This window comes from Cynocephalus volans, chromosome 12, assembly GCF_027409185.1.
Source record: "Cynocephalus volans isolate mCynVol1 chromosome 12, mCynVol1.pri, whole genome shotgun sequence".
Lineage (NCBI taxonomy): Eukaryota > Metazoa > Chordata > Mammalia > Dermoptera > Cynocephalidae > Cynocephalus > Cynocephalus volans.
Genome location: NC_084471.1, coordinates 9,718,058 through 9,740,128, shown reverse-complemented (window position 1 = coordinate 9,740,128; position 22,071 = coordinate 9,718,058). Strand labels below are relative to the sequence as shown.

The 22,071-nt window shown below is 38.0% G+C and overlaps 1 protein-coding gene across 4 annotated transcripts in view; it reads left to right on the top strand.

Annotated features, from left to right (window-relative positions):
- The window catches only part of XPNPEP3 (X-prolyl aminopeptidase 3), a 70,578-nt gene that overhangs the window by 38,672 nt on the left and 9,835 nt on the right, over positions 1-22,071 (top strand). For 3 of the 4 annotated variants that reach the window (XM_063076299.1, XM_063076298.1, XM_063076302.1), the window contains exons 5-9: positions 4,588-4,650; positions 5,676-5,789; positions 10,434-10,519; positions 19,510-19,690; positions 20,719-20,839. In XM_063076299.1, the coding sequence (XP_062932369.1) occupies positions 4,588-4,650; positions 5,676-5,789; positions 10,434-10,519; positions 19,510-19,690; positions 20,719-20,839 (565 nt within the window). The remainder of the gene's footprint in view (positions 1-4,587; positions 4,651-5,675; positions 5,790-10,433; positions 10,520-19,509; positions 19,691-20,718; positions 20,840-22,071) is intronic. The other variant, XM_063076300.1, reaches the window with a different exon arrangement.

Below are 22,071 nucleotides of genomic sequence, written 5' to 3'. Positions count from 1 at the left end.
AAGAGGTCCAGAGAAGCCAGGTGCAGGCTCCTGTTGTCCTCCCTAGGGTGCATTTTCTCTCACAGCAACCACCCATGAATGCACAGAACATCTCAACCAAAGACCCCAAAATGGAATCTCAGTTAGGGGTTTTTGGTTTTGGTCACATGGACATATTCCTAGTATCTCGTAGCAAAGCCCTCCAGAGAGCTCATGGAACCAAGTACAAGCATTGATCTGATTGTTATCAGTACTGACTAGGTGATACACACTGCTCTGAAACTCCTTACAGCACTATTCATCAGTATGTATCAGGCCTTGACCAGGATCAGGGTGTCATGCAGGAGCAGCAAAACAGCTCAGGCTAATTCTAGGCCTGATGGAATCATCTCTCACAGCATAATAGTACACAAACATTTGAAGTCCACTTTTCTGTGTTCTACCTTTAGCTTTCCCAAAGTTAAATATTCTTGTTTTCCTTAACTATTTCTTATATGTTATATTTTCCCTCATTTTTGTAACCCTCCTCAATGTGCTGTCTAGTTTGTTAGTGTCCTTCAAATACAGTGTCCAGTGCTCTAACCACAGCCAGACCTGCAAAGATAACTTACTACTAATACAGATGTGATAAGCATATGTCTGTGTCTTTCTTCAAATCATTGATTTTTTTTGGCAGCTGGCCGGTGCTGGGATCTGAACCCTTGACTTTGGTGTTCTTAACACCACACTCTTCCAAGTGAGTTAATTGGCCAGCTCCTCAAATCATTGATTTTTAAAGTAAGGGAGCTAAGAACAGATCTGTGGGACATTGTTAAGGGCTCCCTCTGGGTTGACATCAGTTCAGTGATCAGATGTCTTTGGATAAGGTATTAAATCAGTTATGAATTCACTTAGTGGTAGTCCGATCCATACTTCCTCACTTGTCCATGCTGTTATTATGACAGACTAAAATTTAGTATTAAGTTTATGGCATTCCCTTTATCTACCAACCCAGTATCAGGCAGGGATATGGAGTTTGGTCTTATTTTTCTTAATGAATCTTTAGCTGCAAGTGATTATATTCCCTAAGCATTTCCAATTCTGCTTTAAAATTTTTCTATAAGATTTTTGGATATCTTGGCAAAATAGTTTTCTTAAGAATAATTATGTAGGAAAAAAAAAAAAAAAAAACAATTACACTATATTTGCATTGTTTAGCCCAGACCAAAGTTTCCCTTCTTTTGGAGGGGAAGCCAAATATAATTGGTGCTAATGTAATGCTGATCTGTTTGATTTTGTCACACTGTGATGTGATTTAAAATAAGGGACATTGTCATTAGAGTTGAGTACTTATTATAGACAGAGAGTTGAATATATGGGCAGAAGGAAAAGGAGGGAAGTGAGGGGAGACTTTGTCCAAGTCAGATCTCTCCTGTGGCTGAGCATGTATCTTCCCTCCCGGACATCTCTACCAGTTTCCTTTAGTCATCTAAACTTGTGCTGTACCCTCCACCAAACCTGACCCTCCTCCTGTATTCTTTTTCATGGTCGATAATATTAACATCTATCCAGCTACTTTAGGTAGAAATATGGAAGTTATCCTAGACAATTGCTTCTCCCTAATCTTTATATCTAAGTCCACTCCTAGAGAGGCAGAATAGTGTAGTGGAAAACACATAGACCCGGATTTAAATGCAAAGCTGTGTCATTTTGGCCATTGTTACTAAACCTCACTGAGGCTAGTTTCCACAGCCATAGTGAGGATAATAGTGCCCATCTCATAGAGTTGTGAGAAGATGAAATGAAATACTGAAAATGCCTAACACAGGAGAGCACCTCGTATCCCTTTACTGTCTCCTTGCTTCTGTTTTGCCTCAGTCTAACTCTTACCCTAGCCAGAGTGATCTTTAAAACTCTGACCGTCTCTCTCTCTTACTTATAGTTCTTTGGTGGCTCCCTGTTGTTTTTAGGTTTAAATTTCAAAATGCTTATGCAAGGCTTTTCATGATCTGGTCCCTGCTGCCTACCTTTCCAACTTTTTCTCTTCTTACTCCTTCATGTGCTTAACTACTAGCCATACAGAACTCAGATGGCCTATAGTCTCATGCTACCCTTCTGCGCAGAGTGCCCTCCCCTTGCTTTTCCGGTGGCGTAGTCTCCCTGCTCTTGTATCTCTCTCACACGCACGCAGGCACACACACACACGAAATTGTTCCTGAAATGCTTTTTCTTTTCATTCTCCCTTGTCCGTAAGCTGTATAGTGTTCATTCGTAATGTGTCCTGATTATGAGATATACAGAGTAAAATGCAAAGAAAACACATTTTGCACTTTTCAAGAATCAAAGTACAAACATTTAAATAGCACTTAGTGAAGGAGTACGGGCTGTGTTGTGACAAGACAACCCTAAGGACAAGTGTCAGTCATGAAGTTCTACCCCTTGATCTTTATAGGAAGGACGTTAAGCACATAGTAAGGATAGGTGGCATTTGAACTATGTGTCATGTATATATCTGGAATCATCTATGAAGAAATTGACTCAGAAGAGGCATATTCATAACAAAAAGAAATAAGGCAAGATCAGGCATTTGACCACCTAGGAAGCAAGAGGAACTTTTCTCTCCTGTTTAGTCTGCATCGCAGTGTAAAAGACATATGACTTCAAAAATTCTCTGTGCCATTTGTTAAGGGTTCAAAAGAATATTAATAAAGACAGATCCCTCTGTTGAGAGATTGAGCTCACTAAAACTGCCTGTGCCTCTCCTCCCCCCCACCCTTCTTTTAAGGCTTCATGCTAAAAATGTGGTACTAACTAGTTATCTGTCAACATTTGTATGTTTGTGTCCTTTAACTGATGTTAATTGCTCATTCATCTAGCAGATATTTACTGAGTACCTACTATCTTCCAAGCACTGCTCTAGGTTCTGAGAATCCAGTGGTGAGCAAAATAGACTATCCAGGTATCACTGTCCTCATTCTGCATTCTTGTTGAGGAGAGACAGTAAACAAACATGATATGGAGTCATCTGCAAATATTCCCACTGCTGTCCCACTTGCTTTTACTCTTTTGGGCTTTTCGATTATGTCATTACTTATATTGAGAAATGTTACTAAAAACATTCCTGTGAATGTTGCATGCATTCTCAGGTCATGATTTTAACAGCTCGAGAGAAATTCCTTTCTACTTATAGTGTCATATAATAATCCCTGTGCAACCAATTTGTTTTTATTCCACAGACACTGGAAATTATGTAGCTGACAGGGTTTCCCTTTTCACATTGGCTGCTAGAAAACTGAGAGATAAGTTTGTGGCCTACCCATTATAGCCATAGTAGTCATAAAGGTCATTCTGGTGTGCGTTATTCTTATTTTGAGCTCCATTTGCCCCACCCCTTTAAAGCTTTTCTTTAACTCTACTGTGAATTTATGCTGTCTTGTCATATTTTATGTATCCATGTAAGCTTATCAAAATTCTTTTTGGAGCAAGGTAGAGTGGTGAATTATAAACATATACGCTCATAAAAATAGAAAATATAAGGTGTGGCTGTAACAGAGAATTAATAAAAGTACTTATACTGTAGGCCAGTGGTTCTCAATGGGGGACAGTTTTGTCCCTTAGGGGACATTTTGGCAGTGTCTGGTTGTCACAATTAGGAGGTACTACTGGCAAGTTACATTGAACAGGAAAGCCCCCCACAACAAAGAATTATCTGGCCCCAAATGTCAATAGTGCTGACTTTGGGAAACCCTGCTATAGACTGGACCATTCAATCCATAATTTCCTACATTCGAGAGCTCTAGAAGCATCTTATATAAATGACAAATGTGTTTCTGTCTTAGTCCATTTGTGCCGCTACAAGAAATTATCTGAGACTGGGTAATTTATAAACAATAGAAATTTATTTCCTCACAGTTCTAGCGGCTGGGAAGTCCAAGATCAAGGTGCCAGTAGGTTCAGTGTCTGGTGAAGGCCCATTCCTCATAGATGGCGCCATCTAGGTGTCTTCACATGGCAGAAGGGACAGAAAGGGCAAAAATGAGAGGATCGCTGGCAGAAGAGCAAGAGGGGCTGAACTTACTTACTCAAGCCCTTTTTCTCTAATCCCATCCATGAGGGCAGAGCCCTCATGATTTAATCACTTACCGAAAGGCCCCCACCTCTTAATATCACCACAATGGAAATTAAGTTTTAACATGAATTTTGGAAGTGACACATTCTAACCATAGCAGTTTCCATGTTGTTTATTCAGTATATATTCTAAGTGGGAAGGTTGGGTTAATCAGTATTCCTGAAAGCAATATTTTTCCCTTCAGAAATCTATATAATTATCTCAGCACCGTACTCTCCCGAGTTTTTTTTTTTTTTTTTTTTTTTTAAAGATGACCGGTAAGGGGATTTTAACCCTTGACTTGGTGTTGTGAGCACCACGCTCAGCCAGTGAGCGAACCGGCCATCCCTATATAGGATCCAAACCCGTGGCCTTGGTGTTATCAGCACCACACTCTCCCAAGTGAGCCACGGGCCGGGCCTGGAAAGGTGCTTTTCACTTGAGCTCTATACATTTGAATATTTGAGGAAGCAACACAGTTAGAATAAGACTGTCCTTTTCATCCTCCTTTCTCTTTGCAGGCTTTCATAGAGACCATGTTTGCCAGTAAAGCCCCTGTGGAGGAAGCCTTTCTTTATGCTAAGGTGAGTTTCAGATGTTTGGAAGGTTCTTATTGGAGGCAAATGTAAAGTAATGTTATTGATTCGCAGATGGCTTTCACTCGGTTTTCATAGTAGGGACCAGCATGTTATTCGAGAGGATTTGGTTCTCAAATGTCACTGGTAATTTATTAGGTGAGTCTAAAACATGCAGCGTTACAATTAAAGGAAAAAAATTGCAAAGTAGAATAGATGAAAAAGGAAAGACTTAATGCACAATGAGAAGAATAATACTGTTTAAGTAAACGTAAAGAATTTCAGTGCTATAGTGGCAGAAACTCGCCAATCTCCATCTCCATCCTACAGTGTAGTGAAATTAGTAGAATTTTCAATTTGTCAAGCATTCTTTTTTACTTTTCCAGAGCATTTAGGTTGGTAGCTATTTGAAAGGTTGAAATTAATAATTAAGAGCTATTAAAAATGTGAGCCATAGGGCCAGCCTGTGGCTCACTCGGGACAGTGTGGTGCTGATAACACCAAGGCCACGGGTTCGGATCCTGTATAGGGATGGCCTATGGCTCACTTGGGAGAGCGTGGTGCTGACAACACCAAGTCAAGGGTTAAGATCCCCTTACTGGTCATCTTTTAGAAAATAAAAAAAAATGTGAGCCATATTTTGGTGTTTAACTAAATAAGAATAAACAAACAGTAACCTTACCTAACTGTATCTCTGGACTCAGCCTTCATCATAGGTTTTCTGTGTTCTCTTTTATACTTAATTTGAAAATCATAGGAAATTTAGAGAACACTCAAAAGAAAAGAACGTTTAATAATAGGATTAAATTACAGTATTGATGGGAATAAGAGTATATATTTAGTATAGGCTATAGTATGTGGAAAAGAAATGGACTGAAATTACACCATAAAAGGTTTGGTTAGATATGATGAATAGTTTTCCAGCAATGACTTAAGATAAGTACTGATATGGAGATATGGGCTGTTGAAGAGAGCCTGGGCTAGACAACCCTACAGAAATCCTTCTAGTCATACCTTGCTGTTGTCTTTCACAGTTTGAATTTGAGTGCCGGGCTCGTGGTGCAGACATCTTAGCCTACCCCCCTGTGGTTGCTGGTGGTAATCGGTCAAACACTTTGCACTATGTGAAGAATAATCAACTCATCAAGGTACATAAATGCCCTTCAGTGCTGCTCCTACTAGGTTCAGACACCTAGTAGTAAACTCACTAACCTCATGGTCCCCTTTTATAAAGTAGTTTTACAGACATTATCATATTTGATCTTTTTTTTTTTTTTTTTTTTTTTTTTTTTTTTCTTAAAAGATGACCAGTAAGGGGATCTTAACCCTTGACTTGGTGTTGTCAGCACCACGCTCAGCCACGAGCGAACTGGCCATCCCTATATGGGATCCGAACCCATGGCCTTGGTGTTATCAGCACCGCACTCTCCCGAGTGAACCACGGGCCGGCCCTATCATACTTGATCCTTGCATTAGTCCTGTTAGATAGGAGCAATTATTTTTTTCCCATCCATTTTATTTTTTTCATCATACATGTTTATGGGGTACAATTTGTTGTTTCAATACACGCATATATTGCATTGTATAATCTAATTAGAATAGTTAGTGTATCTATCACCTAAACATTTATCATTTCTTTGTGGTTATAACATTCAAGATCCTCTTTTCTGGCTATCTTGGGATATAAAATATAGTATTATTAGCTATTGTCACCTTAGAGCACCAGAACTTATTCTTCCCATCTAACCATAACTTAGTAACTTTGTACTGGTAGGAGCAATTATTGACATGCCTGTTTAATAGATGAAGAAAATAAACTTTAAAAAGTTAAACAACTCATTAGTACAGAGCCAAATATTCTACTCCAAAGCATCTGCTCATTTCATTTTATAACACACCTTCTCTAAGGACTTGACAACAACAGTGGGCCAAGCATATTTTGAGGGCAAAAATATTTTAAGAAATCTTTATTAGCAGTGAGGGAACATATCTTTTATCGTTTTCTCTCCATGTGCCTATATAAGTGAAGAATTGTGTATACTTTTATTAAGTCCATTTCTTATGTATTTTAATACGCAGTAAATTCAAAAACATATATATATAGCAAACAAATTATACAGCATAATTTTTTAAAAATGAATACCGGAGGCTGGCTGGTTAGCTCAGTTGGTTAGAGCACAGTATTATAACACCAAGGTCAAGGGTTCAGATCCCCACACTGGCCAGCTACCAAAATTAAAAGAATAAAAAAAAAAAGAATACTCATCACTCAACTTTAGAGCTAGGACATTAGCAATACATTGCACCTACTTATGTACCTTCCTTCTGTGCCATCCCACTGCCTCCCTCCCACAGGTAACTGGTATCCTAAATTTTTCTTTCCCTTGATTTTTAAAAAATAGTTGTATCATATATACATGATTCCCCAAACAGAATGAATTAGCTCTGCTTATTTATGAAGTATATAAAAATTAGGTACTGCTATATATAGTTTGGGGAGACTTTTTTTTAACTCATAAATATTTATGATAATATGAATTTTCTCCCAAATATTTGAGGTTTTTTGGTTTGTTCTGTTTTTTGGCAACTGGCCAGTCTAGGGACCCAAAGCTGAGACCTTAATGTTATCTCTCAAATATTTGTATTGTTTATACCCTCACCAGCAGTGTGTAATTCTGTTGACCACATCTCCATTCCCTGGTACTATCAGATTTTTTAATTTCTGCCATTCTAGTTGGTATAAAATAGTATCTCACTATGGTCTTAATTTTTATTACCTTAATTATCAATGAAATTGAGTATCTTTTCTTTAGCACTACTAGTTTCAGCTTACTAATACTTTGTTTAGGATGTTCTGATCTGAGTTCATGAGTGAGATTGGCCTATAATTTTTCTTTCTCGTACTGTTTTTTTCTGGTTTTCATATCAAGGTCAAACTAAGCTCATAAAATGAATAGTTCTTTTTTAATATTGTGGAATGATTTGAATCATCGTTTCTTGAAAATTTGGTAGAACACACATATGGAACTATTTGGGCCTGGTATTTTCCTTTGTGGGCTTTTTAACTACTAATTCGGTATCTTTAATATATTGAGGCTTTTCATCTCTCTTTCTTTATTCCTTTCTTTCTGCATTTTTAATTGTAAAATATAACTTTCCTACTAGAAAAGTACTTAAAACAAAAAGGAACAGTTTAATACGTAATTATAAAGTGAACACTCTTATAACCATTACCCAGATCAAGAAATAGAACAGATGTAGGCAAACTACCACCCTCAGGTCAAATCCAGCCTGCCACCTGTTTATGTAAATAAAGTTTTATTGGAACACAGTCAATCCCACTTTCCTATTACAGTGGCAGAGTTAGGTAGTTGCATCAGTAATGATATTGCCCAAAAAGGAAAAAATATTTACTGTCTTGCCCTTTTCGGAAAAAGCTTGCCAATCCCTGAAATATGACATTACTATCCCTCCACCCCCAGGAAGTATTTCCTACAATGTATTCCTTCCCAGTGATCATCCTTTCTCTGACAGTATAACCGCTGTGGCTATCCACTAACTTTGATGGTAATCACGTCTTTGTTTTTCTTTTTACTTTGCAACTAATAGATAATATAGTTTATCATAGGTAGTTTGGTTTTGCTTACTTTTGAACTTTATATATTTGAAATGTATACAAGTATGAAGGCTCTAAACCTTTGGCAGAAATGCAGTCAGAGAGAGCAAGTTACCCTGTGTTTTCTGCCTCTAAGCTTACCACCCACAGCTACATCTAGCTCTCAGAAGTAGATCAAAGCAGAACCCTTCTGACAGAGTTTATTTTTTGTTTTGTTAGTTAGTTTGGTGTGACACAAAGGGTTTATTCCGACCCCTCCATCCATAGCTGGTGGGCATGTGTGTGATAACCCCACCTCCCGAGTTCCAGGTCCACCTCCCACTGGTAAGTGGGCTCACTCAGTGCTTAGGGAGACCCTCTATGCATGGTGTTGGTGTAGGGGTGCCAGCGAGACTCCAGGTTTGCCTGACAGTGTCTATTTAGATTTATCTGCATGCTCACCATTCCTTCTGACATGTTAGATGGCTTTTCTGGGATTACTTTTTCATCTACCTTTAGATGAAGGTTGGCCGGTGTGGGGAACTGAACCCATGACCTTGGGGTTAGAAGGCTGCTCTCTAACCAGCTGAGCTTACCGGCCAGGCCTCATTCTCATTCTTGAAAGATGGCTATGCTGAGACAACCATCCTAGGCTGACAGTTATTTTCAGTCATCAACTTGATTATTCCTGTCTTCTGACATTCAGTATTGCTGATTAATAAAACAAAAACACCACTAATTATTAATTGTTTCTTATAGGAAATCTCTTTTTGCTTTGGCTGCTTTTAAGATCACTTTTTCTTCAGTGTTTCTCAATTTTATTATATGTCTAAGTACAAATTCATTTTTATGTAAATTTTTGTAAATAAATTTATTGTTTCTACATCCTGAATCTGTGGATTCATGTTTCTCATCAGTTCCATACAATTCTCAGATATCATCTCTTCAGATATCACCTTTCCTATATTCTATTTACTCCTTCTAGGACTTCAACTAGATATGTTAGACTTTTTTGTTCTGTTCTTCATAAGCGAAATTCTGTTTTGTATTTGCCCTTGCCTTTCCACTCTCTGTCATACTCTAGGTGATTTTGGTAGGCCTGTCTTCTATGAAACTAATTTTCTCTTCAGCTGTCTGTCTAATCTGCTACCTTTTTTTTTTTTTTTTTTTTAAAGAATCGGTAAGGGGATCTTAACCCTTAACTTGGTGTTGTCAGCACCACGCTCTCCCAAGTGAGCTAACCGGCCATCCCTATATAGGGATCCGAACCCGTGGCCTTGGTGTTGTCAGCACCGCACTCTCCCGAGTGAGCCACGGGCCGGCCTAATCTGCTACTTATTATCACTGTTCCCAGCTCTAATTTCAGTTCTGGGTTGTCTTTTTTGAAGAGAGAGATGATCTTTCAGAAATCTATTAACATTATATAATGTTAGCATTTCATAAAATATATTGTTATCCAGGATCTACTTGTTTTCTAACAGGAAATTTATTCCATCTTAATGCCAGAAATAAAAACCAAATTCATTCTTTGAAGTTGCCATTACTATATATGTATACACACACACACACACCCATACACACACACATACACACACATACGTGTGTGTGTGTATATATGTACACACGGTACTTATTTACCCATTATTCTACTGTGTGTCAGATTTTGTGCTTATTTAGATATGAAAAAGATATGCCCTGTCTTCAAGGGCATGAATAGATCATTTCAATATAAATGACAAGTAGTAAGTTAAAGATTTAGCCAAAGTTTTCTTCTTTCCCCACATGTATTATGACAGACAGCAGAAGGGAGAGTGACATTCCAAAGTTAAATTGTTATGGGTAATCACATTTGAGTCAGGCCCTGGATACTAATTAATATAAGATTTTTAAAAAATTAATACATAATGATAATGGTAATTATTTATGATGTGCTAATGTTTACACTTAGTAATTCAAACTCAAGCAGTCTGGTTCCAGAGCCTATGTTCTTAACCACTATACAGTGCCACCCCTTTCTTGAGCAAAAGTGAATTCATTTGAAAAATGTAGATGTTGTGTTTCTTGTGAGGAAGAACCAGAGATTACTCTTTTTTAAATTTAAGCCTTTTTTAGTAAAATGAAAGACATAGATTAGATTAGAAGAAAGAACTTACAATCATGTGGTCACCTAGTGTAGCCTATCTTACTTTTGTTCCAGGATGGGGAAATGGTGCTTCTGGATGGAGGTTGTGAGTCTTCCTGCTATGTGAGTGACATCACCCGTACCTGGCCCGTCAATGGCAGGTAAGGGTTTCTACAGAGTAACATATCCCACTGCTTCTTAGGAGTATGAGTTGGAATAAAGATATATTTGGAATAAATGAGTAAAGAAATATACAGATCCCTTCTGGGTCAGTTTAGCTGCTGTTTGAAAGGTCCTGATTATTTTTCTAAGATGGTTTTGTTAATCATATCAGGCACCTAGAAACACCTAGTTAATTAACACACAGACATTTATATTTATGAAATAAATTTGGAGCTTTTTTTTTTTTTTTGTCCTGATTACAAAAGTAATATTTAGATTATGGTAGTATAACTAGCTTGGATTAATCCACCACAGATAATAATTATAAAATCTGGACAAAATATTGAAAACAACTATTTAAAGGCACAAAGAAAGCTTCCAAAAACAGGCAGAAACTATACAAGTCGGCTCTTTTTTTTTTTAATTTTATTTTGTCGATATACATTGTGGTTGATTATTGTTGCCCCTTACCAAAACCTCCCTCCCTCCTCCCTCTCCTCCCTCCCCCCCAACAATGTCCTTTCTGTTTGCTTGTCGTATCAACTTCAAGTAATTGTAGTTGTTATATCTTCTTCCCCCACCCCTGCGCCCGGTTTTCTTTGTGTGTGTGTGTGTGTGTGTGTGTGTGTGTGAATTTACTTATTTATTTTTAGCTCCCACCAATAAGTGAGAACATGTGGTATTTCTCATTCTGTGCCTGACTTGTTTCACTTAATATAATTCTCTCAAGGTCCATCCATATTGTTGCAAATGGCAGTATTTCATTCGTTTTTATAGCTGAGTAATATTCCATTGTGTAGATGTACCACATTATCCGTATCCACTCATCCGATGACGGACATTTGGGCTGGTTCCAACTCTTGGCTATTGTAAAGAGTGCTGCGATGAACATTGGGGAACAGGTATACCTTCGACTTGATGATTTCCATTCCTCTGGGTATATTCCCAGCAGTGGGATAGCTGGGTCATATGGTAGATCTATCTGCAATTGTTTGAGGAACCTCCATACCATTTTCCATAGAGGCTGCACCATTTTGCAGTCCCACCATCAATGTATGAGAGTTCCTTTTTCTCTGCAACCTCACCAGCATTTATCATTCAGAGTCTTTTGGATTTTAGCCATCCTAACTGGGGTTAGATGGTATCTCAGTGTGGTTTTGATTTGCATTTCCCAGATGCTGAGTGATGTTGAGCATTTTTTCATATGTCTGTTGGCCATTTGTATATCTTCCTTAGAGAAATGCCTGTTTAACTCTTTTGCCCATTTTTTAATTGGGTTGCTTGTTTTCTTCTTGTAAAGTTGTTTGAGTTCCTTGTATATTCTGGATATTAATCCTTTGTCAGATGTATATTTTGCAAATATTTTCTCCCACTCTGTTGGTTGTCTTTTAACTCTGTTAATTGTTTCTTTTGCTGTGCAGAAGCTTTTTAGTTTGATATAATCCCATTTGTTTATTTTTCCTTTGGTTGCCCGTGCTTTTGGGGTCATATTCATGAAGTCTGTGTCCAGTCCTATTTCCTGAAGTGTTTCTCCTATGTTTTCTTTAAGAAGTTTTATTGTTTCAGGGTGTATATTTAAATCCTTAATCCATTTCGAGTTGATTTTAGTATATGGTGAGAGAGATGGGTCTAGTTTCATTCTCCTGCATATGGATATCCAGTTATCCCAGCACCATTTGCTGAAGAGGCAGTCCCTTCCCCAGTGAATAGGCTTGGTGCCTTTGTCAAAGATCAGATGGCAGTAAGTGTGTGGGTTGATTTCTGGATTCTCTATCCTATTCCATTGGTCAGTGTGTCTGTTTTTATGCCAGTACCATACTGTTTTGGTTATTATCGCTTTGTAGTATAGCTTAAAGTCAGGTAGTGTTATGCCTCCAGCTTTATTTTTTTTGCTCAGCATTGCTTTGGCTACGCGTGGTCTTTTATCATTCCATATAAATGTCTGGATAGTTCTTTCCATTTCTGAGAAAAATGTCATTGGAATTTTGATGGGGATTGCATTGAATTTGTATATCACTTTGGGTAGTATGGACATTTTCACTATGTTGATTCTTCCAATCCAAGAGCATGGGATATCTTTCCATCTTCTTGTATCCTCTCTAATTTCTCTCAGCAGTGGTTTGTAGTTCTCATTATAGAGATTTTTCACATTCTTGGTTAACTCAATTCCTAAGTATTTTATTTTTATGGTGGCTATTGTAAATGGGCAGGCTTTCTTGATTTCTCGTTCTGCATGTTCACTATTGGAGAATAGAAATGCTACTCATTTTTGTGTGTTGATTTTGTATCCTGCTACTGTGCTGAAATCATTTATCAGTTCCAAGAGTTTTTTTGTAGAGGTTTTAAGCTGTTCGATATATAGGATCATGTCATCTGCAAACAGGGACAGTTTGACTTCATCTTTCCCAATCTGGATGCCCTTTATTTCCTTCTCTTCTCTGATTGCTCTGGCTAGTACTTCCAACACTATGTTGAATAGGAGTGGTGAGAGTGGGCATCCTTGTCTAGTTCCTGTTCTTAAAGGAAAAGCTTTCAGCTTTTCCCCATTCAGGATGATATTGGCAGTGGGTTTGTCATATATGGCTTTAATTATGTTGAGATACTTTCCCTCTATACCTAACTTATAGAGGGTCTTTGTCATGAATGAGTGCTGAATTTTATCAAATGCTTTTTCAGCATCTATAGAGATGATCATATGGTCCTTGTGTTTGACTTTATTAATATGGTGTATCACATTTATTGATTTGCGTATGTTGAACCAACCTTGCCATCCCTGGGATGAATCCCACTTGTTCGTGGTGAATAATTTATGTGTTGCTGTATTCTGTTTGCTAGTATTTTAGTGAGGATTTTTGCATCTATATTCGTCAAGGATATCGGCCTGTAGTTTTCTTTTTTGGTTATATCTTTACCTGGTTTTGGTATCAGGATGATGTTTGCTTCATAGAATGAGTTTGGGAGATTTGCGTCTGTTTCAATCTTTTGGAATAGTTTGTAAAGAATCAGTGTCAATTCCTCTTTGAATGTTTGGTAAAATTCTGCTGTGAATCCATCTGGTCCTGGGCTTTTCTTTGTTGGGAGCCTTCTGATAACAGCTTTAATCTCCTTTATTGTTATTGGTCTGTTCAAATTTTCTACGTCTTCATGGTTCAGTTTTGGGAGCTTGTGTTTGTCCAGAAATTTATCCATTTTCTCCAGATTTTCAAATTTGTTGGCGTATAGTTGTTTATAGTAGTCTCGAATGATATTTATCATTTCAAAAACCAGCTTTTTGATTCATTGATCTTTTGAATTGTTTTTTGGGTTTCAATTTCATTCAGTTCTGCTCTGATCTTAATGATTTCTTTCTTTCTACTAAATTTAGGTTTGGATTGTTCTTGTTTTTCTAGTTCTTTAAGGTGAAGTGTTAGGTTGTTCACTTGCCATCTTTCCATTCTTCTGAGGTGAGCATTTAATGCAATAAATTTCCCCCTTAATACTGCTTTTGCAGTATCCCACAGGTTTTGGTATGACGTATCATTGTTTTCATTAGTTTCAATAAATTTTTTGATTTCCTGCTTTATTTCTTCTTGGACCCATATGTCATTAAGTAGAATGCTGTTTAATTTCCATGTGTTTGTATAGTTTCCAGAGTTTCGTTTGTTACTAATTTCTAGTTTTAATCCATTGTGGTCTGAGAAAATACATGGGATAATTCCAGTTTTTTTTAATTTATTGAGACTTGATTTGTGACCTAATATGTGATCTATCCTGGAGAATGATCCATGTGCTGATGAGAAGAATGAATATTCTGAGGTTGTTGGATGGAATGTTCTGTAGATATCTGTCAATTCCAATTGGTCTAGAGTATTGTTTAGATCTTGTGTTTCTCTGCTGATTCTTTGCCTAGATGATCTGTCTAATATTGACAGTGGGGTGTTCAGGTCCCCTGCTATTATGGTATTAGTGTCTATTTCCTTCTTTAGTTCTAATAAAGTTTGTTTTATAAATCTGGCTGCTCCAACATTGGATGCATACATATTTATGATTGTTATGTCTTCTTGATGCATCAGTCCTTTTATCATTAAGTAGTGTCCCTCATTGTCTCTTTTTATGGTTTTTAGTTTAAAGACTACTTTGTCAGATATAAGAATAGCTACTCCAGCTCGTTTTTCTTTTCTGTTTGCATGGTAAATCTTTTTCCATCCTTTCACTCTTAGTCTGTGTGAATCTTTATGGGTGAGGTGGGTCTCTTGTAGGCAGCATATAGTTGGGTCCTCCTTTTTAATCCAGTCAGCCAGTCTGTGTCTTTTGATAGGGGAATTTAAGCCTTTTACATCAAGACTTGTTATTGAATAGTGTTGATTTATTCCTAGCATTTTATTGGTTGTTTGGTTGTCTTAGGTGTCTTTTGTTCCTTGCTTTCTGATTTACTGTTTGGTTTCTGTGTTTGTTGGTTCCTTAGGTTGTAGATAGCGTTTTTGTTTGCTTGTTTTCTCTTCATGAATGCCATTTTTATTATACTAGTGGGTTTTGATTTTTCTTGGGTTTTTATGGCAGTGGTAGTTATTTTTCAGGAACCAAACCCAGTACTCCCTTGAGGATTTCTTGTGAGGTTGGTCGTGTGGTAGTGAACTCCCGCAGTTTTTGTTTGTCTGAGAAATATACTATTTGCCTTCATTTCGGGAGGATAGCCTTGCAGGGTAGAGTATTCTTGGCTGGCAATCTTTGTCTTTTAGTATTTTGAATATATCATCCCATTCCTTTCTAGCTTTTAGGGTTTGTGATGAAAAGTCTGACGTTAGCCTGATTGGGGCTCCCTTATAGGTGATTTGGCGCTTCTCTCTTGCAGCTTTTAAGATTCTCTCTTTGTCTCTGAGTTTTGCCAGTTTGACTATAACATGTTTTGGAGAAGGCCTTTTTGGGTTGAATACGTTTGGAGATCGTTGAGCTTCCTGGATCTGAAGATCTGTGATTTTTCCTATACCTGGGAAGTTTTCTGCCACTATTTTGTTGAATATGTTTTCAATGCAATCTCCGTTTTCCTCCCCTTCTGGAATACCCATGACTCGGATATTTGAGCACTTAAGGTTGTCTGATATCTCTCTCAGATTTTCTTCAGTGTCTTTGATTCTTTTTTCTTTTTTCTTTTGTCTGCTTGTGTTATTTCAAACAGCCCATCTTCAAGTTCAGAGGTTCTCTCTTCAACTTCGACAAGCCTGCTGGTTAAACTCTCCGTTGTGTTTTTTATTTCACTGAATAACTTCTTCAGTTCGGCAAGTTCTGCTACATTTTTTTTCAGGACATCGATTTCCTTGTACATTTCCTCTTTCAGGTCCTGTATACTTTTCCTCATTTCATCATGATGTCTAGCTGAGTTTTCTTGTATCTCATTCAGTTTCCTTAGAATTATCACTTGAAATTCCTTGTCAGTCATTTCAAGGGCTTCTTGTTCTATAGGATCTAGAGTTTGAGATTTATTATCTTTTGGTGGTGTACTTTCTTGATTTTTTGTATTTCTGGTATCTTTTTTGATGTTTATTCATTGTGGCAGGGGTTTCACAGTCCACAGGTTTGAGACTATTGACTAACTAAGATGTTGCTGTGGTTGCCAATTTGGTATGGCTACCTCCGTGACTGCTCAGTTGGCCTCTAGTGCCTTGTGTGTGTGGTTGCTTTGGGTTTTGGGCCTCTCCGGGGAGCCACCTCTCTGGTCAGCTTGGACTCTGCTGGGCTGCTGGATCACGGGGCGGTACCGCAGCGTGTGTGGTCTCTGCTGAGTTTCCACTTCCCATGCAGGACTTCTCCCTGTTCCGTGTGCACTCTGGCCCATGCTGTTGGATCACGCAGTGGCGACCCCACAGGGTGTGTGGTTTCTGTCGAGTCTCCGCCTCCCTAGCTGGACCTCTCCCCGCTCTGTGCGCACTGGGCTCGGCTGGGACGTGTCTTCTGCAACCCTCGTCTATCAGCTGGGCCTTGAAGACCCTGCTTGGCACCGCCTCGCCCAGGTAGTCTACCAGGTTTCTGCTAGGCGCAGACGACTAGTCGCTCTGAGTGCCTTTGTAGCACTGTGTAGATCTTTCTTGGGACTTATCACCTTCCTCCTGGTATCGCGTACATGTCTGTTCTTGACAGAACTATAGTAGGTAAATTTAGTGGGTAGGTCTTTTTGCCTGAGGACATTTCCCCCAATCCACAAAGCTTGAGTAGCAGAAAGCAACAGTCTTATTTGTTTAAAGTGTCAGAGGTAAATTTAAGTGCTGGCAGAATAGCCAGAAAAAATGGGAGAAAATCCTTGAAGAGAGGGAGCTACAGAGAGTGTGAGCCCCAAAATCTGCATAAAAAGTATTTGGAAATCCTTGCCTGATCACTAAACTATATGTTAGACTTTTTCAAAAGTAAAATGGTCTCTCGAAAGACACTGCTAAGAAAATGAATAGGCAGGCCAAAGACAGATGAATTTTTCACTGATATATATCTCACAAAGAAAGACAAACAGACGCTTACTCATTGGGGAAATGCAAATTAAACCCCAATGAGCTACCACTGCACATCCACTAGAACAGCTAAAATTAAAAAGACTAACGATACCAACTGCTGACAACAATGAAGTGCACCTGAAACTTTCCTACACTGCTCAGAGTGATGTAAAATGTTACAACCACTGTGGACAAAATTTGGCAGTTCTTACGAAATTAAATAAACACTGGCCCTTTGACCTAGCAATTCTTCTTGTAGGTATTTATCTAAAAATGGAAACATATGTCTACAAAAAGAGTTGTACAAGAATGTTCTTAACAGCTTTATTCACAATAGCCAAAAAACTTCAATGTCCATCAGTAGGAAAATGAATATGCAAATTGTGGTCTGTTCATACAATGGAATACCACTCAGCAGTGAAAAAGAACAGACTACTGATTGAAGCAGCACCACTGAAGGGAGCTAGACACAAAAGAGTACATACTGTTTGATTCCATTTATATGATGTGTTCTAGATTGTGCAAAACTAAGGTGAAATGAGGAAACTTTCTAGGGAGATGGAAATGTTCTACATATAATGATCGGTATATGGATCTGTATCAGTCAGGATTCTTCAGAGAAACAGAACCGATAGGATGTGTGCGTGTGTGTATGTGTATAAGTAGATTGATTAATTGATTTTAAGGAGCTGGTTGTGGAGGCTGGCGTGTCTGAATTTTGTAGGACAGGTTAGCAGTCTGTAAACTTGAGCAAGAGTTGATATTGCAGTGTTGAGCCCAAAATCTGCAGGGCTGTCTGGAAACTCAGGTGGGATTTATATTACACTCATAGATAAAATTCCTTCTCCAGTATACCAAACCATTTCTGGCATTTGAGTTCATTTATTGCGAGCTATATTTTTGTCCATGTTTCAACCAACCAGCCAACCAAACCTGTTAGAGCTTTTCTGACTCCTTGAGCTATAACACTGAATCCAAAATCTCTGTCTAATGGACCTGTATCAATAAATTCAGCCTGATCCAACTTTATGTTCCTTCTGCTATCATCCCACACTGTAAATATCCATTCCCACACATATTCTCAGATTTTTGTCTGTATAAATTGGAAAAATCATGAAGTTCTTTTTGGAATGCAGTGTCCTTCCTCATGGGTCACACTTTGTAACTAATCTTTTGGAGCCTGCTGGGACTTGAGTCTAGTTATAGGTCTAGAAGCAACCAAGCAATTAAGGCAACCAACTCAGGGGAGATACCTATAGGTTCTCAGGCAAAACAGGGTTAACTTTCTCAGATGGAGTCCGAAGAGCTACTTCTACTGGCAAAGAAGATTCAGAATTTAGGAGTTTACTCATTTGGTTACAGTGTGGTGCTGATAACACCAAGGTCAAAGGTTCGGATCCCCCTACCAGCCAGCTACAAAAAAGAGAGAGAATTTGGGAGTTTAGTGTCCCCGACTTTATCAAGATTGGTACATCCATTTGTCCAAATTGTACAGCTTGTGTACCAAAGCATCCACTTAAGATCTTTCATTTGTACCATTCCTAACGAAGAAATTTGGTACCCTACCCCAAAATTGTACAGCTCAGATTTTTGCATTTCAGTATATGTAAATTTTACATTTAAAAAAAATTTTTTTTAATTATTTAGTGGTACTGTGGTGGAGTAGAGTATGGGTGCATTTATAGATGATACAGTCATAACAACGTTGATAATGGTTGAACCTAGGAGATGGGTATATAGGTGTTCATTATACTAATATACGGTTATATTTAACCATTCTTCTATTAGGAGACATTTAGAGTTTGTCTAATATTTTACAATTATAAAAAATATTCCAGTGAACATTTGTGTATGTTCGACTTTTTTGAATTTCAAATATTTTCTTTGGATGGATTCGTATAGAAGAATTACAAGCTCACATTATAAGAACATCTTTAAAGCATTTGATTTAGTTGGCTGTACTAATTTACATTCCCTTCAACAATGTATGACAATACATATCATTTATCACCCTAGCTAACTTTTTTGTCATTTTTCCCCTGTGATTGCTAAAGAAATTGTTATTCTAAAAATACCCATATACTAGTACGTTACTTGTAGTCAAGGTATTGACTAGTTTATCTAATGACATCTACTTCACTTAACAGAAGTGGATCCCTAGGATTTTCTTCCCCCCCCCCCTTTTTTTTTTTTTACTGGTAGTCTGTATATAGGGAATTAGAAAAAAATCAAGGGTGAGCCTGGTGTGGACCTCTGACTGCATTCATGGCTGGGTACATCTTCTAGCCTCCTTCATGTATATCTGTTGACCATATGAAGGACTGTGTCGCTGTTCCATCTTGAAGGATTATTGCTCTTCCCATTGAGCATCTAGAGCATGATTAAGGTCCTGTCAGTAATGATATATCAGTACTTAGTAAATATCAACAATGCCACATCGTCATCTGAAATTCTTCTAATCAAACTTAGAAGCAAACTTCTTACAATATCAGATTATTCTGAATTCAAGTTCTTTGGTTTTCTGTCCCCAGGTTCACCGCACCTCAGGCAGAACTCTATGAAGCTGTTCTAGAGATCCAGAGAGATTGTCTGACCCTCTGCTCCCCTGGGACAAGCTTAGAGAACATCTACAGCATGATGCTGACACTGACAGGACAGAAGCTTAAAGAGTTGGGGATCATGAAGAACATTAAAGAAAACAGTGCCTTCAAGGTACGTCACTTTCTTGACCCCAGTTCTCAAGAACACTTAACATACTGCTCAGTTTTTACCCTATATAAAGCAAATTAGGTTTAGCAATGGTCTTTGTGATTCTTCAACTGTAAGAGCGTCTTAGCTTTAACATAGATTGAAACAAAGGAAGTCAGTACTTATTTCTCCCAGAAGATGGCAGCACATTCTGATTCTTCGCGTACAGCATAACTAGCTCAATATTAAGAAAACATAAAATGAAGTCTGGTGCAGGACACAAAAAAGGAGGAGAGGTTAACTCTTCATCTTTTTCTGGTGATTCTAGAACTCAAAGGGGAGGATATTTGTTATTTCAGTGACATTGTTGAGACTTTAACCATATGCCCGCACGTCTTTAATGAATTCTATCTGTATCCAAAATGTAATAGTATTTAGTAAAAATGTAAGATCTCAGTTTTAAAATTAATATGCTAAGTGGTCAAGCCAGACAGACCATTAGGCATCTCTCACCTCCAGTTTAGGCAGCCAGAACTTCTATTATCAATAGAAAAGAAGCTATGAATTCACTGTTACTCAGGCCAACAAATCTTTAATTAACTGATAGAAATATCCATGCTGGCAAATGCCCAATAATGCCCTCTCCACAAGTTGCTGTGCAATACTTAGGGTCTCCAGAGTAGGCTTCCTGAGAAGGATGTGTGAACATGGAAGAAGAGAGCTATTCTAACATCTGCCACAGTCATCCTTCCTTCTCCAGGAAAAGAGATTTTCATTTGCCACAGTCATTCCTGGGATTACCCACATCAGAATATATGTAACATATTAAATAGTGGGAATGAAAATGCAGATTATTTAGAATGCCATTAGCAGAATTGCAGACAAGAGGTAGCAGTTTATCAGGTCTCCTAATCCTTAGCCAAGGATAGGTTAAACATGAATAGTAGAACCATGGGAGAAGTATTAACACATATCTCAGTGATTTATACATGCCCAACTTTCCCCTTAAAGAGACATTGCTCTAATAATACCGTGGTAATTATCTTTTCCAGGCCGCTCGAAAATACTGCCCTCATCATGTTGGCCATTACCTTGGGATGGATGTGCATGACACTCCAGACATGCCCCGTTCCCTCCCTCTACAGCCCGGTATGGTAATCACCATTGAGCCAGGTAAGGAGAAGTGTTAGCAGCCTCTGACCCCTTGAGACACATAGTAATAGCACACTTATTATTTTTATTTTTTTATTGTTTACTTTTACCTGAACCAACATAATTAAATTAGAAGAGACAGGAATGAAATCTCTCCAATATAGAAGGTAACTTTTAGATTTATCTTTAGCTTTCTTATTTAATATCAAGCAATTTGTTTAATTTGACTCCTCCAATAAACAATAGATGGGGAATACATTCCATAAGTAGATAGTAAGAAATGAATCTTCTTTTAATCTTGCCTTTGCCCGGACCATTTTGTACTAGTTTCACATTTAGTGGTGGTGGGCTACTCAGGTTTCCAGAGCCCCCAGTGTTGCATGCCGAGAGACACGCAGACTCCATGTTCTCAGTTGCAACACTTCTGCAAGCTGTGTTCAACTTCTCAGCATGACCCCACTTCTCGGTATCCAACTCCTCTCATAAGCTTTGGAGAAAGCTCACAATCAAATAGGTTACCTAACTTGAATGATACTGGGTGTTAGGCAGAATTCAGTGCTGGAGTATGAATATTGATGTTACAAAAGTTGACTTTTAAACACTGATGCTGTTTTTGTCATAAAAATGTCTGAGTTTTAGATTTTACATGTTTTAATCTCTAAGTTATGGCTGGGAAATGTCTTTTATACCACCCTTTGAACCCAGTCATATGTCGTGGTCTGTGGCCATAGATACCGCTTAGTTCAATCTAATTGGTGCACGAGTACACAGTGCTTCCTTAGACTTTGCCTTTTCCTTTGCTGACCTTTTTCTTTTTATCAGAGCAGTATCTGTGAATATATTGGAGGAAGTTTACAATTTCCTTAATATCCTGTTGTCTGTCTAACTTTATGATTAGAAAGGGTATCTGGGGCTTCTAGATTTTTCCAAATGTAAATTAAAGGCTATTTCTCTCTTTTATATCATGTACATTGGTTATTTTTATAGCATGTATGAGAGGGAAAATAACTTTATAGTGACTATTTCTGTAGCCCCTGCTCGTTAAAGCTAATAATCTCTAAATAAGTATTTATTTTAATACATTTTAAATACATTTTATCTTTATTTTTGCAAAGCATCCTTTTTTCCAGTGGACAGTTAGGCAGAGAAAGAATACACTTACATAATCTGCTGGCTCCCAGCGTATATTGACATACTCCTAAGTAACTTTAGTGGCTTGCTTGAGCCACTAGAATATGAGAGAATCATGATCA